This window comes from Dendrobium catenatum, unplaced genomic scaffold (assembly GCF_001605985.2).
Source record: "Dendrobium catenatum unplaced genomic scaffold, ASM160598v2 fragScaff_scaffold_156, whole genome shotgun sequence".
In the NCBI taxonomy this organism is placed as follows: Eukaryota; Viridiplantae; Streptophyta; class Magnoliopsida; order Asparagales; family Orchidaceae; genus Dendrobium; species Dendrobium catenatum.
This window is the reverse complement of record NW_021318618.1, coordinates 4364009-4382223: the sequence shown is the minus strand read 5'-3', so window position 1 is coordinate 4382223 and position 18215 is coordinate 4364009. Positions and strand designations below refer to the sequence as shown.

The following is an 18215-nucleotide window of genomic DNA, read 5'->3' as shown; positions in this document are numbered from 1 at the left end:
GATTTTGGATTTTGAATTTACCATGTGAGGTACCAGGAGATGGGCCATCCCAGGAGTTTTGTGCTGCATAAACTGATAACAAAACAGATTTATTCAAACCAGCTTTCAACATGCTAAAACCAAAGGGAGGATGAGGAGTATGTTGCACAATAGAAGATAATGACACAATCATCTTCAGTCCATGGTGTTGGATCGCACAAAAGCATAACAGTACACTGATCTCTATAAAATCCCTGGAAGAAGTATGGGTTGTGATTCCTGCAAGAAATAATCCTAGAAGACATCAGTTTCATTGATAATTGTTTCAGAATATAACCGTCGTATTGGTGAAAGTAAAACAACAAGTCTTTTCTATTTGAATGAGCTAGAGTTAGTTGAAATTGGTCAGTCCAAGTCTATCAATTTACTATAATTCTAGTTCTTCTGCAGAAAATCACTAGAATATACAATACAAAACATTCCACATAAGGTATGTTCCGTTGTTCTCACTATATGATGGGCATATCATATGGCGCAAGAAAAATGCCTATTCTTTTTCTTGAGTTCAAGGATAAACATAAGCTCCATCCTCCGAATAGAACCCTATAGCAAGTCCCATAAGTTATTTAGAATATAGTGTATAACATGCATAAAAACCAAGCCTCTAATTGCCTATCATAGGGTAATCAACCCATAACCAACGACCACATCATGTCCATCAAAAGGTACTTTATGATGGATCATTCCCTAAAATCTAGTTAGTATCAGCATATGAAATAAAAAATCAAGATTTTTAGTTTTTTCATAAGCATATTTATGCTTATCCTCCAAGTACAAACACGAGCAGTCATCTGTAAACAACAAAACAAGGATAATTGTCAGCTAAATAATGAATTTTACTTTTTCACAAGTGTGATACTTGACGAAGAACCAGTTGCGTCATGTCAATTTCGTTGATCAGTGCTTAATGTTTAATTTTTCTTTTTCCCAAAGCAATCTTTTAAACTCTAGACTAATCTCTAATAACAGTTCTTTGTTGTGCTATTTGATAGGATTTAATCAGATCATCTACATTTCAAATTAAAGTTGTATGGATTTTTAACCTTTGTTTCTTTTAGGATATTAAATCTTGCGACTTGAATTTCTATTTGGAGAGATCTACCACAAGCTTCAGGTGGATCTAAATTCCTTTTACTATTTATTGCTCATAAATAGTGGCAAATAATTATTTATATTAGATTGCTTACGTCCTAATGAATATTTGCAAGATTGATCTTGCATCTGTTTGTGTAAGATTGTGTTGCTTCAGCACTGTAATGGCTTCATTGCATATTTCCTTTAGTTTCCATCTCATAACATTATTTTCATTTAAGAAATCCTATATATTTTTATGTCCTGCATCTTATTTAGTTAAAAAAAATCATTTCTACATCATCTAATAAATCACCTTAGTAATGATCTGTTGTATCATTTGCATAAAAGCTGACCACCAAATGGACATAACAAGTTCCTTTGTGAATTAAACCCATGAAAAGGGTCAGGTGGACCTTGGAGGCCACATAACCATAAGAATATATGAATGTTTTCAGGATCATTGTGCAACGAACAATATAAAAGAAAAACTAGCCAAACAAACAAATTTCCAAGTTCTATAGCCCAATACAATCTAACACCCATCAAACCATCGTTGAACTGTCCTCCATGATTCCTAGTCTTGCACCTCATGGATTATCCATCTAATGGGTGAAGATATCCATCACGAGATCTCAATTTTGATACCTAGCTTGTAGCCTTATGAATAAGCAAGAATGAAAATAAACTTGTTTTCTTGTTTCCACCCCTCCTGGAAAACAGGATATGAAACCTCCTGTCCACTTGGGCTTCCATATAAAATAAAGTAAATTTTATCTCAAAAGACTATTTAGAATATATAGTAATGGCATCCTTGTCAATAAGACTGGGAAAGGAGGTTAACTCGGTTGGAGAAATCTGTGATAATGCTCTTAAAATAAGATGAGAATATGATATCTTGCTCAGGGCTTAAGACAATAAGGGGAGGTTTTGAAGGCTCTAATTCCATAATTCCATCAAGTTTTGTTCGAAATTTTGTCTGCATATCTAAACTGAAGAGGGTTGAATTGCCTCCGCCACAAGAGATTCACGCCACAATAGCTTTGTGCCCTATCGTTCATATCCTATTGATTCACTTTTTTATCATTTTTAAATAGAGAAATGGCAAAGAAACTGAAACAAAGAGAGAAATAGAGAGAGGGGGGAAGGAAATAGAAAGATAGAAAGAAATAAAAAGAGAGAAAGAAAGAGCGATAAAAAGAAATAAAAGGAGAGAGTGAAAGGGAGGTTGGTGGTGGATTAGAGCTAAGGCGCAACAATGATGGCAGCAATGGCTAGGGCGGATGGCTCGGGTGAGTGAGCGGGCAGCAAGTTAGCTATGGCGACAAAGTCGAGCTTCTGCATTTGGTGAAGAGAAGGGTCATGAGCGAGGGAGAGGAGCCTACGAAAGAGAGGGAAATCAAGAGGCAGAGGATGGAGAGGAGGAAACGTGTGCGAGGTATGGGATGGAGAGGGGGCAATGTAGGATATAGGTAATTTTTTCATTCTATTTTTTTGACCAAAAAATATTTTTTCAATTGTTTTGCATCGTGTTTAGTATTAGATAAAGCGGATGTTTATTCATTTGATAATGGTTGAATCATTTATTTAATAAAAACATACATATTAATTATTATGTGTTTTGATACATGTATAACGTATGGATCTTTGTCTTTATGAATGACAGGCATGGATGTTGAGACCGATACTAAAGGATGAATCCGTGCAAGAATAGCAACACATTAGATCTTATAGTAATAAATCCATATATTTATGTAGTGGGAGAGTGTTTCCATTTTGGTAGGCGGAAGCATCATTCCCGTGGAGAGGAGCATATGGGAGTGAGATTTATGTGGATCCATATGCCTATCTAGGTCTTCATGGTTATTTGGGTCTACCATTATGTCATTTGTCATTTTATCCCAAGATTAAATGCTAATAGTTGTAAGGGATTTTCCTTGTTGATTGAAAGCATTGTTGGTTACTTATGAATGGAGTGAATTTTTTTATGCATAATGCTTAGCCAATCCTTAAAATATCATGGTCCTGCTGGTAGATTGTATACTAAGCCATAGTTTTGCTCACTCCTTTCAAATAATTACATATATTGAATAATGTCAATATATGAGAGTGAGGGTATATGTATTTTAGTACTGTTGTAGTGGTACCTTGCATTAAGAGTTTGATATTTTTCTTAATTTCAATGTGAGTGTTAGGATCATACTAAAATAGTTGAGATATTTATTCCCTCGTATTCAACACTTATTTTGGACTTGTACAAGTTGTTTATTTTTGTGGACTTATTTATTATTCTTCTAAATTTAGTTGAGTCTACTAGGGTATAACACGCCATTATAATAGATAGATCAAATAGAATGATCAAAGATTCTAATCCATCTCTTGTGTTAGAGATTTAACATAAGATCATCCAATGGAGTTAATCTTAAAGGTTTACAAATGAATTCATTTTAATCTTCAGAACCCAACTCTTTGTTCGGGTGTCTTAAGGTATGTAAACCCTAACAAATTATATGATGGCAATGTTGTAACATACGTGATGATGGATCTAACCCTAAAATCTAGTCAATTTTAAGTTACAAAAAAAACAAACATTAGTCTAAAATTTGATAATCTTTCCTAATTTATATTTTTCCTACTAATATAATAAGTTGTTTACTATAAACAAATAATAATTTGCAATTAAGTTAATACAAAGTTTTCCTCGTAAAGTAAGTCATCTTGTCCCTTAGTGAGAAGTTTGAAGAAAAATTGATGCATTTGTACTACTCACCACTATGATTCTTAGCGCTTATCATTTCCTTCATTCCATTTTTTCTAGCTCAACCCTCTTCTGAGTGCTGATGTGTTTCGATTTCTTCGGATATTGTGCATTTATAATCTAATACCATGCAGCTTGAATCTTTATCATGAGAAATAAAATCACCCGTTTCATGAGTATAAAAAATTCCTTTACTTCTTTTTTTTCTTTTCATTTTCAAGGATAGAAATGTTATAATTAATAAGGTCTGCACAAAGCCGGTCACAAAATTTTTGGGCGCAAGTCTAATTAAAACTCATGCATATAGCAAAAAAATCTATCATATTGCGGATACAAAATTTCAAATCCAAAAGTTGAGCCCTATAAACAAAGGAGGATATTGATGCATTCAATATCTATCAGCATATGTTTTATGATTCGAATGCTTTTAATTTTTTATTTTGGTCTTATGTAATTTGGAATTTTATGTTTTATTTTATTTACCCTATGATGAAAAGCTACCAATGAACATTTTTAGGATTGATGCTCTTAGGACATTTCACTCCTTTGATTTGCTAGCTTTCTTTGTTTTTTTGGGCATTTGTTATTGGGCTGAAATTCTCCTTTTGTTCTTGGCCTATTTTGCTATGCCTATTGGGTTTTCTGGCTGTTCGGATCCTGAGCTGGCTGTTGGGTTTTCTAGCTATTCGGATCTTAGGCTGGTTGTTGGTTTTCTGGCTGTTCGGATCCTGAAATGGCTGTTGGTTTTCTTGTTGTTTGGTTCCTGGGCTAACTGTGCCTCTCTCTTGGGTATTTCCCATGTTTTGGCTGCTTCCATTGGAGGCTTGGGTGGCACCTTTTTGGGGGATTGTTTGAATTCTCTTTCCCTATTTATAGGGGGTTGTTTGTTGCTGTTTAAAGGTTTTTTAATTATTGAAAATTGTTACTAAACCTGAGGATTTTCTCTTCCTAGCTTGAGAGCTACTTCTTTCCTACCTATTTCTTCTTCTAGTCTTCTATCTATTTCATCTCTCCACAAGTACCTTTCCATTGTATCTTTCTTCTCTACATAAATTGTGAGCGTTGTTGTTAGTATTTGTCGAAGGAGTGCTGACGGGTGTTAGATCAAGATTGTTGTGATGGACCCCTGGTTTGAATGTTCTTTAGAGCACCTAAACTTTCTTAATTTTATCGATACATGCGAGGTAACCTTTAAGGTTGTTCTGAGGTTGTGTTATTTATAATTTTGTCTTTTCTTTCTAAGTCCTCTTTTATATTTCTCGCATCTGTTTATTTCTTTGTCGGTGATTTATTTATTTATTTATTTTGTTGAATTCTATTCTGTTTGTCCCTAGTGCTCTCCTTCTTGGCTTTTTAGAACTTAGGATCCATCAGATATCCAGTTGAGCCGAGACCCTTTAATAGATTCCTTTGCCTTCATCTAAATCTTTTAATAGTTGATCTTAAAATTGATTGCATTAGTTGGTGTTACATTAAAAAACATCCTTGAATATTTTATTCCATATAATTTCCCGCCATTGCTTTAATTTTCTTTTAAAACTTTACATGGCATGTTCAATTCAGGATCTACAGACAAACCAAACTTGGGTATTGCTTTTAGAAGCCCAAAACAAACCAACAACTCACGCATTTAGACTTAACCTATACCTATGGACCAGATCAGGCTGTAGAAAGATGTTATTAACATATGGAACATTAATTATCAGGCTGTAGAAAGACTCTCTCTTTGAGAATTTGATGACTACACAACATCTTTCAATTAGTGCCATACACAGGATGGGGAAGAGGTATGAACCAAGTGAGCTGATACAGAAAAGAAGAAAAAACTGAAATCCTGCCCTGTGCTAAAAATAGAATAACTGAAAAATGATCATCAATGAAAACTGGTAACAAATTCAATATAATTTGAATTACAGTTAAATAATTTATTTGGCCACAGGTCCTGCAGTGGTATTGTTTGTTGACAAAATTAAGCAAAACTCGTGCTTTATTTCGCCACTAAGTGAAAGCCGAGCTTACAAAAATAAAATATGCAGCAATAAAGAGAATATGGCATCTTACCTAATTGCGACAAAACTAAAATGGTCATAGAACCACGTTGCTCCAAGGTCTTCGAGATTAGGTCCAGCTGCAGGAGATACAGCAGAGAATAATGTGCCCCACAAAAGAGAATTAAAGCTTGGTGAATCTTTCTGGTGATTGAATGGCTCAGTAGGTACAACAAAAAGAAGCACACTGAAAAAGGTAAATTTTTTACATAATTCAATTTCATTAGAAATTATAAGCAAACAATTAAAAAATGAAATGAATTAAATAGAACTGAAGATAATAAGAAATCATCAGAAACAAAGAAAATCACATTCACGATAACTTAATGTTATCTCTGAAATCAAGAGAGAACTTAAGACAATTACTTTATATTTGTTCTTCTGATTGAGAATAATTTGTACTTCATCCTTCTACATTTTTTAAAGGGCTCGTATTTTGGTAAATAAAAGAAGTTTTAGATTTCAGCCAATTAGTTGTAACAAAAGGATCAGATAGAAGCAACTTTACAAGGATCCTAAGCTATGTTAAACATCTAGTCCATGCATCAACCCTCCTACGGCCTTGGATTGGCAAAAGCTCCATGCATTGGGAATGACACTTTTGTATCAAATCTAAAAAATTAAGGGCATGATTATTTCACCATTTAGTTATACAAAAGGACATATTCAACTCTCTATATATTGTAGGTTAATTGTAAAGGGGAAAGATGAGAGTTAAATAACATATAAAAGAGAACAAAGGCATTGCTAGGTTAATTGCAATTTTTTTTCCTCACAAGATCAAGTTATTTTTCATCACTGTCCTAAATGTAAAGGAATCGTTAGGGTAGATTGAGTTTGTAATTATCAAAGCTAGTTTTTATAACAAATTACACATGCACTTCTAATTCTCTATTTCAATCCAATTGTATTTACCTATAAAGACAAGCAGTTTAACAATATTGAAAAATAAAAGCAGTAAAAATACTAAAAGAACTGTATAGAATTTATACAGGTTCTAGGCAGGATTGTAAGTCCAAAGTTGGGCTGACTTAACCCCAGTTGGAGTTTTTATAGCAAATTGCACATGCACTTCTCATTCTCTATTTTAATACAAGATTTATTTGCCTACAAAGACTAGCAGTTTGGCAATATTGAAAAATAAAAAACAGTAAAAATACCAAAAAAAAATTGTATAGAATTTGGGTAACTTGTTGGTTCGTTAGATTAAGATTTTGTCAAGTTTGATACAAATCGTTTTACTATTTGTAAAATAAACCATAACAGTTGTAAAATCTTATCTTCCTGCTCAAATTTCTTGTAGATTTAAGATTTTTGTGATTTTTACATTATCATTGGAAGGAATTTTTTTTTCCAATAAAGGTGGCTAATATTCATTAAATTGAAGGTTAGCAATTATGATTTTGTGTTTCTTTGTGTATAACCCGCAAAAATGTCATTTTGGACTTCACACGCTTTTCGATGCGTCGCGACGAGTTTTAAGTGAATTTTTGAAAGTCGACGGAATTCGACGCAATAAATTTTATAAAATAGTGCGCAAAATTCTGATCGTTTTGATATATATGGCCTATATTAAATTATGTGTATTTTGAGAATTATAAAATTATGAAGAGTAGAAATGCCCAAACTACCCTTACTTGTTCCTTAAGCCGAAATTGTTTAAGCAAGGGCATAAGGGTCATTAGGCCATAACCCATCTTCATATTATGAGAAGAACCGAACCCTCCCTCTCATTTTCACGTACGCTAGGCCGAACCGAGTGGAGAAAGAGGGAGAGGTGGACGGGCAAGGCGGCGGGGAAGCTTCGGGCGACGGTTTCAGGTGGCCGTTCGTGGAGGAAATCGTAGGGAAAACCAAGGGAAGGCTAAGGTAAGTGTTTTGCAAGAGATTTCTATTCTTTTCCATGAGTTTTCTCTAAGGAATGAGAGTTAGGGTTTTGAGAAAACTTAATATTTCTTTGAGATAAGTTTAGGGAAAGGTAAAGGGATGTTTTTAAACCATAATGTGAGTTGTTTTCTTGAAAAAGGTGAATTTTAGAAATTAGGGTTTCATTCAAAATGGATTTTCTTTGGAGATGCCTTCTGAAGAATAGTTCCTAATGACATAAGGAAGTTTCTAATTGAAAAATAATGCAAGGTTGATAAAAGTTTTGAGTTTTGAAATTTACGGTTTTTCCCTAATCAAGAAATTTTTAATCCTTATGGTTCTAATTGGGTTTTGGAAGGATTTTAGAGACTAATTTATAGTTTTTACTTGAAATGCAAGTTTTTCTAAATTTTGGTTTAATTTAATCCGAAAATTAATTGTATTTTAATTATATTTTGAGTGTACGGAGAGATGTTGCATGCATCGAAACTAATATTTTGACTAAATCCTAATTGAGAGAGAATGAGAGTGAGAAATATCATGAATGGTGGAGGGGTTTAACTTGAAAACATAGACATGACATAAGGTTGAGTTCCTTAATTATGTGGGGACTAGTTATACTTACGCAATTTGTATGTCTCTTTTAGATATTAAACGTGTGGAGGGAAATGTTCGATTGGACAACTGGAAGTGGTGCACAAGTTGAGGTAGGTGAAATGGACATTCTTTTAAATTTAGAAAACTCTTATTTCATGCAAATACATAGAAATGACAATTTTCTTTTATGCTCGTTATGATATCCTTATGACACATGTTTCCTTATATAAGTTCATGGACACTTGATGTAAATGTAAAGTCTTTTCTATGCAATATTAGAATTTATGAATGAATATCATGCTTCTTTCTTTACTTATACTACACATATTTTCTCTTTACATGCAAATAATCATTGAGCATAGCAAGCATGTATATCCTTATGAAAGCATACACTTGAATAGCTTACATAAGCATCTATTATGAATATGTAAGTATTATGTGTATGTGCATGTTGACGCGGAAGTATCAAATGATAAATGAGCTCTTTTGAGCAATGGTAAAGGAGGCTCTTATGAGTTAAATGGTAAAGGATGTTCTTTTGAACCAAATGGTAAAGAAATGACCAATTTTATGTACATGATCAGTACAAGTGATACTTCCGAGACGAGTGTTATATTTACATATTAAGATATTATAAACATTTCATATTTATGTTATATGCATTTGAGACTATCATTTGAGGCATGAATGTTTTAAAAGGAAGAATGTAAAGATTATGAAAGAAATAAGAACTTGAAGGTTAAAGTAAAGACATGCATCACCTTTAGACAAAATAATGTAGTATGATGATTATTCTTTTACTATGATATCAAAGTATATTATAGTTTTCTTCCCTTGATTCTAAGCTTATTTGAATGCAATTTATACCTATTGAGTTGTGACTCACCCATGTTGTGGGACACTTTTCAGGAGGATCTGGTAAAAGAAAAATGTCAGATAGACCTTCCCTCATGTACCGTCGTAGGGAGACGACGGGCGACAGGTTTTGTTTTGTAATTTTTTATGTTTTGAATAGAAGGTTTAGAGATGAAATGTAAGGAAATGATTTTTGGACACCTTTCACATTTGTAAACTTTATGTTAAATTCTTATATTTATGTGTTGAATGGAAGAAATGAAAAATTTTATTTGGAGTTCTTTAGTGGCTCTTTCATCATGTTGAGAATGTTTTGTGTATGTTTGAAGATATGTTATTAGAATAATGTGAAATTTTTATTAATTCCTACTGTCATACTTTCGTTCCAACCTCGCATTTGAGAGCTAATCAGGCTGGGTCGTGACACTTTATGCATACCATCCTATGTTTAATGAACCCTAAATACTAAGATGTCCTGCATTAGTTTGAGCATGTAGAATGTACAACCAGGAAGCAATAATAAAATAGAGGAAGAGGCTAAAGAAATTGTGATAGGGCTTATAAGAAAAAAGATAGATATACAACAACAACATCAAGAAATTATCCCACCATGTGGGGTCGGCCTTTTTTCCATTATTTCAAATTAAGAGTCAATTTTTCACTTAAATCTAATAAAAGATGTCATTTTTAATGCTTTCTAACCTAGTCCTTTTAGGTCTAACTCTACCTTTCTTAACATAGACTAGATCTAATATATCTACAATTCCTAATCAGATCATCGAGAGGGTGACATTTTATGTGACCAAACCATCTAAAACAACTTTCTCTAATCTTACCTGTCTCAGGAGCTACTCCAACCTTTTCACGTATATACTCATTTCGCATGCTAACTCTAATAGTAAAGCCACTCATCCACTTGAGTATCCTAATCTCTACAATACTTAATTTTATGCTTCTCTTTTAAGGGTCAATATTCTGAGCCATAAAGTATTGCAGGACTCACCACCTTCATATAGAAATTTTCCTTAAATTTGAGGGGCACTTTTCTATCACAGAATAAGTTTGAAGCATCCCTGATGTAGAACGAAAAAGACGGCTCTTCCAGATCAGCAATTTCACGTTCCAAATCTTCTTAGCAAGAGGTGTCAAGTGCTTGATCTGTGGAATAGCAACTAGGAGAAGTCTGGACAGCAACGGATTGAATTTTGGGGCTGGCCAGTTAGTGTGGAGCTGCAGAAAAACTGTTGGACAACAGTTTAGCAGCTTTCAGAATTCTGGACAGCAACTCTACAGGGCGTAAACAGCTGCTAGAGTCCCGTCTGGATAGTATTATTGCTAAGCTATTGCTGAGTTTGGGAGTCCGGGTAACTTCCTTTCAATCCAGAATTTCGGGACAGCATTTAGGAAGATCCAGTGAAGGGGGAACACAACGGGATGTTGGGAGGAATTGGGGACTTATTGCCTTATTCCAACTCTCAGCCTAGGGAAGCAATTAATGGCTGGAGCTTTGATGTCACGGCTAGTAGGAAGGAGGAAAGAAGTAATTTAATGCCTTGGGGAATTAGTTCCTAATTCCTTATGTAGGGGCCGGCTGCTTGCATGAAATAGGGAATTAAATGGATCTTAAATTCCCCAAAATCAGTAAATTGATTTGGGGGATTAGAATAGGAATTAAAACTGAGGTGGGAGTAATGAGGTGATTTAATGCTCTTAGATTTGAATTTAAAATTCAATTGAATTTAGAATTCAATTGAATTTAGAATTCAAATGAATTTAGAATTCAAATGAATTTAAATTAAGAAGGAATTCATGACATTTAATTCATAATGCAAATTTGAATTTTGAATTTGAAATTCAAATAGCATGCAATCAAATCCCTTAATGAAGCATTAAAGTAGAGGGGACCACCAAGGGGCCCGCAGCATGGTGAGGGAGGAATTTGGATTTGGAGCCATGTGTATAAATTTGCTTAAAACGGTTTTAAACTTAGGAAATTATTTAAGTAACTCTATTTGAATTTGAATTCAAATATTGTTAACTTAAGAAACTTTCCTAAAAAAGCTTTCATAAATTAGGAAAGATTTCGAATCTCAAAATACATGATTTTGAATTTGAAATCAGCCCAAAATATGAACACCCAAATTAGGCAAAGATTTCAATTGGGATGAGGTGGTGGATGGTGGCTGGCAGCTAAAGATTGGGCCGGCGGTATGAGGGCTCGGTATGGAGCTTGGATCGTGAAGTTGAGGGAGGAGGAAAAGATGACAACAAAAAAAAACAACGATATAAAATAAAACGAAAGATGCAAAGAGGGTGGTGGATGAAGACGAAAATACAAAGAGAAAACTACGAACCCGGCCGTCTCCAAGGTTGGTGGGTGATTCGTTTGCCCTTCTCCAAGGGATCTCAAATCACGAGCTCGGACCCATCCTGTGGCTGGTGAAACTCTCGATTTCTCTCATAGAAATCTCACTCTCGTCTCTCTCAAGAAGAACACAAGTGTGGAACACAAAATTTTCATATACATTCACCCATCATATTACAATAGCTTAAGGCCCTATATATAGGCCATAACATGAGAAAATAAAAAATTACAAAAGTGCCCCTTGGGCCATAACACTCAAATAAACTAACCTAGGGGTAAAACAGGAAATAACATAAAGTAATAGCTAAAATTCATAAAATAAATTTTAAATAACAATTTAAATTAGAACCGTCGATTTACGACGCCTCCTGTGATAGATGCGCCAAATCTTCGTGCCGATGTTATAGTTTATTTGCCTGTCCGATCTCGTTCCCGCCTCGTCCATACGAGCTAACCGGGCCGGATCGTGACAAATATTACCATCAATTTCACCATCACTTCGAACAAAAGACCCAAGATATCTAAAACATATAGATCTAAACAAATATTTTAAAAGTTTTGTTCAGAAATATTTAATAAAGTAGAATTAGTACAAAATGTGACTACAATTTCAAAACAAACAGGATTTAAAAAGCACTTTGGCTTAAAGACTTCAGGATAGAGCACATTACAAGGAGAAGAGGAGGAATGCATTTTTGGGCAATCTAAAAGATGTTAAAAAGTGGTTATTCAAAAAAAAAAGTATAAGATATTGAAATGGAAGTCAAATCATTGACTTGGATTATAAAAACACACTATATAAATATTAAAAAAATAACAAAGATGAAGAAAGGAAGTTTCACCATACAGTAAACAGCATGAATATAACCAGGTTTTGTAGCTCTAAGAAATATAAGTGCCAATGTAATTGCACGAGAGCATTTGCGCAAGCCCCATGCTAATGTAGCAATAATAAGCACTTTCGTGTCTTCTTTATCTGCAAAAGAAGACAAATGAATTTAGAAGATAATATTGCAGCTATGTGGTAAATATTAAGCCTGGACGGGTGGAAAGAAGCTAACTAGCAAAAGGACATGCATATGAACATTGTCTACTCAAAAGTCAAAAGCATAATTTCTGGTCATATATTACAAACAAAGGCAAGCATCTAAGCTTTATAAAAAACAAGACAAAAAGAAGAAGCGCTCCATAGTCCTTCACAATGAAAAATACGTCAACTATAATAGAATCTCCTTCATGTGCAGGTCAAAAACTAGAGTGCATGAACTTATATCAAGAATCACTACAATCCAGTAATTAAATGAACATCAAACAAAATTAATAAAAGCACAAAAGGTCCAGAAAAACAAATGAATATTTGTAGATAATGGGTACACGGGATTTTTCAGTTTTTACTTCACTTAGTGATCTAATTCAAAAAATAAAAAACACAGGTATACATCATACAAGCACTTGAACAAAATCTACTGATGATAAAAAGCGGAAGAAAATCTGATGATAATAATGCGTAGTTGATGATAGAGACCTGTTATATAATACAACTTCATTTTCACTAATCTGAATTGATTGTTGAGCAGAAACTTCAACGATCTTCCCAACCTTTCCTTACGGGCACAAACCCATTCCCTTCCTAGTTTTGAAAGCGAGATTTCACCAGAGCTTAAAAGTAACAAGCACTAGCATAACAACATATTACACAAAACACGATTCAAATAGCACCCGCAACCTCATATTTAAAAAGAAAGAAGCCTATGTTAAAAATAAAAAAAACAAAAATGCAGTAAACCGCAAGGAAATATTGATGGGCATTGCATGCTCAGAGATTAGACCAGATCAAAACATTAAAATTTTTAAATGATCTCAACTAATTATTATTTTTTCTAGAAATATCCAGAATGGAACACTTCAATCATAATTCTAATCTAGCACTTATATAAGCCAGACCATAACAGAAGCAATAAGGGTAGAGACGTGCATCTGAAGAACTCATCAGAAAACAATAATAATAATAATTTATCTTATCAATATTCCACAGTGAAACTCTTAAGCAAATATTCAAATCCTTAGAAGAATAACTTGTAATGCACATCATGGAACTTCCATGACTTTATGGTGACACGCTTACTGCAACTATAGTCAGAAAAGATTGTTTAGTTGAAATTAGTTACAGTGGTAATCAGCACCAGATTTAAAAAAAAAAAACAAACAACAAAATCTTTTAGTTCCTTCCAAGAAAGGAAGTAGTATAACAAAAATTCAGTATGATTTAGTTAAGTTGGTCATCAGCACCACCTAACAGATTCAACAATACTTTAGCTCTTTCCAAAATAAAAAAAAGTTGTTGACCACCGAAGATAACCCACAAGTTGCCCGATCAAATGGAACATTAGCAAATTGATCCTCCTACTGCACCTAGAATATTAAAACGGGTCCAATAGCGCCGCGCCCCCTAGCTTTCTTTTTTTAAAAAAAAAAAGTGAAAGAGCTTTGCTTGTAGTTTCAGGCCATGTACTGAAATTCTAATATGGGATGGGCATAGGATTGGAAGCAATTTTACTGGCTGTTGTACCACAAATAATCTATATTTTCCAAATCATTATACTAAGCTTTTGTCGTAGCACAAGTTCTTATTTAACTAGTTGTGGTAAAATGTTAGTGTTGCACACGTTATGCTATGCATTGCTCAATTTTCAATACAAGGACAAAATTTGTACATGCAAATGGAGGAACTTTGGGAGTTCACACAAAAGCATGCACATTAAACTGTATATACACGTGTGTGTATTTGCCACCGCCTCTACCATTTTTCCTTTCTCTATATCCCCGTCTCCCTCGTGCATTGTTTTGCGCGTGAAAATTCTTCGAGTATAAAGTAGAAAATGGGAAGGGAACTTTGAGAGTCTCATGTGCAACCCATTAGCGTCATGTTGAAGAACTGAGTAGCATATTTTTGTACATTTTGGGCTACATTATCACGTAAAACACCTCAAACAAATATCCTAAGAACCTTTGATGTAGTAGGATGAAATTAATAAAACATGAATTGCATTGCACCAAGAACACCTTTATTTGTGTGGCATAATGGACTTTTGCCATCCGCTCAAGAGGGTAACAAAGCACTATCACAACTTAATTAAAATTATTGGAATATATATATATATATATATATAGAGAGAGAGAGAGAGAGAGAGTGATGAGGACATCAGATTCCGACACATGTACCATCGCCGGAGACGCAGATCGATGGCTACGATCCAAAGCCTTTATTTCTGATTTTCTTGTATTTTATTTATGCTTGTATTTCTATTTTCCTAGTTTGCCCCTATGGGCATTGAGTCACTTATGTAGTCCTGAGGACATTTGTGTCATTTTAGTTTTATTTTTATCTTGACTTATTTAAATGAGGCCTCATGCAATGTATGAGCTAATGTTGATGAATGAAATTTTGTATTATTAATCACTTTGTGAGTTCGTGAACTTTTCAAGATCTCTTTGTGAGTTCTTGAGGAGGTGGTGCTTGTGGATCTCTTTGTGCGTTCTAGTGGAGGTAGTGTTTGAGGTTTGTAGCTCCAGATTTTCCCGTCCCCCTAAACATATATTTCTCTTCTCTACCTAACCGAAATTTCCCTCCCTCCTAACTTCCCCCACCAGCCCCCAAAATTTCCACTGTCGGCCACTCCTGGCCGGTCCAGCCACCGACGGCTCACCCAGAGGCCCCGGTCGGTTGACAGCCTGCCGGCTCCAGGCCACCGTCCCCTTGCATCCAGCCTTGCCACCGCCCCCTTGATTCCCTCTCTTTTGAATTTCAATTCCCTCTTGAATAAATCACCTTCCTAATTGGTCTTTCTCCAATTAGGAAAGTCAATTAAGGGGATTAAAGCCTATTTTGAAATTCAAATTCGTTTCCCTCTCATATTAAACCAATTTGGGAAGTTACTGAACATTTAATCAAATCTGAAATTAAAATTCAGATTTGATTAGGTTTTATTTATTCAACCTTAGGCCCCACTTTCTTAATTCCTAAGCCTCTCTCTCCTCCCCATATGGCCGACCCTTTAATGGGCTTTTCTCTCTCCCAATTTAAATTCAAAACTCCCCCAAATCAGCCCCTAATTACCTCCTCAATTAACACCCCTAGCCATTATTGAATTAATTTGAAAGTTCAAATTAATCTCTCTCCAAAACCACTTGAAGCTGAAATTAATTTCAATTTTCTAAATTCCACCCTCCCCCGACTATCCCCTCACCTAGCCACCCTCACGGTCCACCTCCTCCTACCTCTAGCTCACGACCAAGCCCTCCCACGCCAAACCACCACTTTCACCCCTCCCCTTCCCCTTGCTTCCATCGGTGCTCCTTCATCTCCCGACAAGTATGCATGGCGGATCCGGAAGTTGATCACGGCTTCGCTTACAACGAACAAGGGGAAATTGACATCTTCCTCTCCCCCTTCTACGAGCCGGATTGGGAGTACGACGTCACCATGGAACGTTACGTCAATCGCATAGTTTATTGTCTTGCCGGAACCATCGAGCTCCAACAACCGAGAACTCCGTGGACTCTTATCGGACGCCCACCCGCTTCCCCAACTCCAGCTTCTTCCCCGGCAACTAGTCCTCTCGGCATCACTTGTATGATAGTGGTCTCTTTAAGTGTGCTTGCAATCCTCCTCCGCTAGCTTCCACTTCCAAGAGTTGAGTGAAGGATCTCTAGGTGAATGATCTAGATTTTAAACTTGAGGCTTTGTTATATTTGCTATTTGCATTACATATTAATCGTTGGTTGTTATTTTGCAAGTTCTAATGATCTCGAAGTGTAACCTATTTGCTATCGCTTAATCTCTCATGTCATCTTCTTGAACTTTCATTTGAGTAAACAAGAGTTTATTGGAAGCAACGCAAAGTTTGCTACTTTTATTAATCTCGTAATTGCAATTCTTGTTTAGTGCATTTAGTTTCACATCAGAGAGAGAGAGAGAGAGGGTCATTTTGGTCCCTTAACTCTTTAAAGGGTAAAGTATTTAAATGTTAATGTTCACCGTTCATATACTGTAGCTGAAAATTTGGAACCAGAAATCCACTCAGCTCGTCCTGAACAGCTTTGATGATTTGGAAGGCAGTAAAGAGAGGAGGTGAATGGTATAGTAATATAATAACTAGCTAATAAAATTATCCAAGTGTCCAAGTGAAACCATACAAAGTTCTCAGTCCAGCCACTCCAGTCAAATGAATACCCGATTGTAGACCTGCATCGGAGAACAAAGGGCAAAACCAAAGCTGGCCCGAAGAAAAGGAGAAGGAAGAAAGGACAAGCTAAGATTTTATGATAAAAAACTGGTTTTTTGTTATCCCGTCATCGAATTGACTGTGAATTGAAGTTGATGATTTTGAGATTTATATGAGGAGAATTCTTTTTAGTTAAAAAGGTTACTATGAGGATAAATTGAAATTTAATTGTCATAAGTTAAAACTTGATTTTAAATGCATTAAATCTACCATTCAGATGGTCTACAAACACAAAGGGTTTCAAGGTAGTGGAAATGAAATAGTTCATCCTGGATTTGATTGTCAATGTCCTCAATTAAATAAAATAAGCAATTTTAATTTTAAAAAACAACTTGATTGAAATTTTAATTTCAAAAAGCAATTTTAATATAATTTCAATTTCATGAAGTAATTTTATGTGAAATAATGAAGTATAAAATAAAATGAACTTCAGAAAGATCATGCATGTAGATAGGTCAGCAATGTCGCAACCTGTACAGATAAGGCAACAAAAGTGATCCCATAGGAAGGAAAAAAGGTTCTCTGTGTAAAATGTGTATGTGATGCGAACATCCAACCGTCCATGCCTATCTGAAGATTGACGGCCGTGATCGTCCTACGTTATCTTAAATTTTTATTTGAAAATTTTATTTTAATTATGCATTTCACTTTTACGCTTAAGGTTTAATCTTATGTAAGCCCCAGGGGAATGATCGTCTTATTTTAGTTTCTTTTATTTCTGACGCCTATATATAGAGGCCCTTACGAGTGTAATTGTATGATGGAGTTTTAATAAAATTTTGTTCTGCACTTTTGTTCTTTGGGACGACGTTAGTGAGGATCCCTATAGAAGAAATTGTGGTTTCCACTCGCCATAGGATGGGTCCGGAAACGTGGTTTGAAGTCCCTTGGTGAAGGGCATCGTATCACCCGTCAGTCTTCGGAAGAGTCCAAGGCTCACGGTTCTATCCATTTTTCTTTGTTTTGTTTTTCCTTATTTCCCTAAACTGCCACTTCCTCAAGCCCTCCACCAAAGCGCGATCCTCTCACCCCATCACCTCCACACCATCGGCCTACACCAGCCCCCTCTTCCTCCTCCCTCCCCTTGGCCGAAATCCACCAAGGTTCCACCCACTTCCTTTCCTAACTCCACTTCCCTCCAAAAATCTCTCTTTCCTTATTTAAGTTGTCATTAATTTGGAAAGATTTTAAATTCAAATTAATCTAATTTGAATTTCAAATCCTTCCTCATTAATTATATTAATTTGGAAATTTCTTTCATTCAATTAATTAAACAATTCTGAAATTTATTGGTTAATTAATCCCTAGGCCAAATACATTGAACCTAAATA

At 35.1% G+C, this 18215-nt stretch overlaps 1 protein-coding gene across 12 annotated transcripts in view; it reads right to left on the bottom strand.

Annotated features, from left to right (window-relative positions):
* LOC110113401 (piezo-type mechanosensitive ion channel homolog) overlaps positions 1–18215 on the bottom strand; it is a 157927-nt gene that overhangs the window by 30846 nt on the left and 108866 nt on the right. For 9 of the 12 annotated variants that reach the window (XM_020845968.2, XM_028692043.1, XM_028692039.1 and 6 more), the window contains 3 exons: positions 12447–12575; positions 5930–6103; positions 22–258 (listed from right to left, as the gene is read on the bottom strand). In XM_020845968.2, coding sequence (XP_020701627.1) covers positions 22–258; positions 5930–6103; positions 12447–12575 — 540 coding nt within the window. Of the gene's footprint in view, positions 1–21; positions 259–5929; positions 6104–12441; positions 12576–13124; positions 13162–18215 lie in introns of those variants that run through there. The other 3 variants (XM_028692054.1, XM_028692047.1, XM_020845972.2) reach the window with 3 other exon arrangements.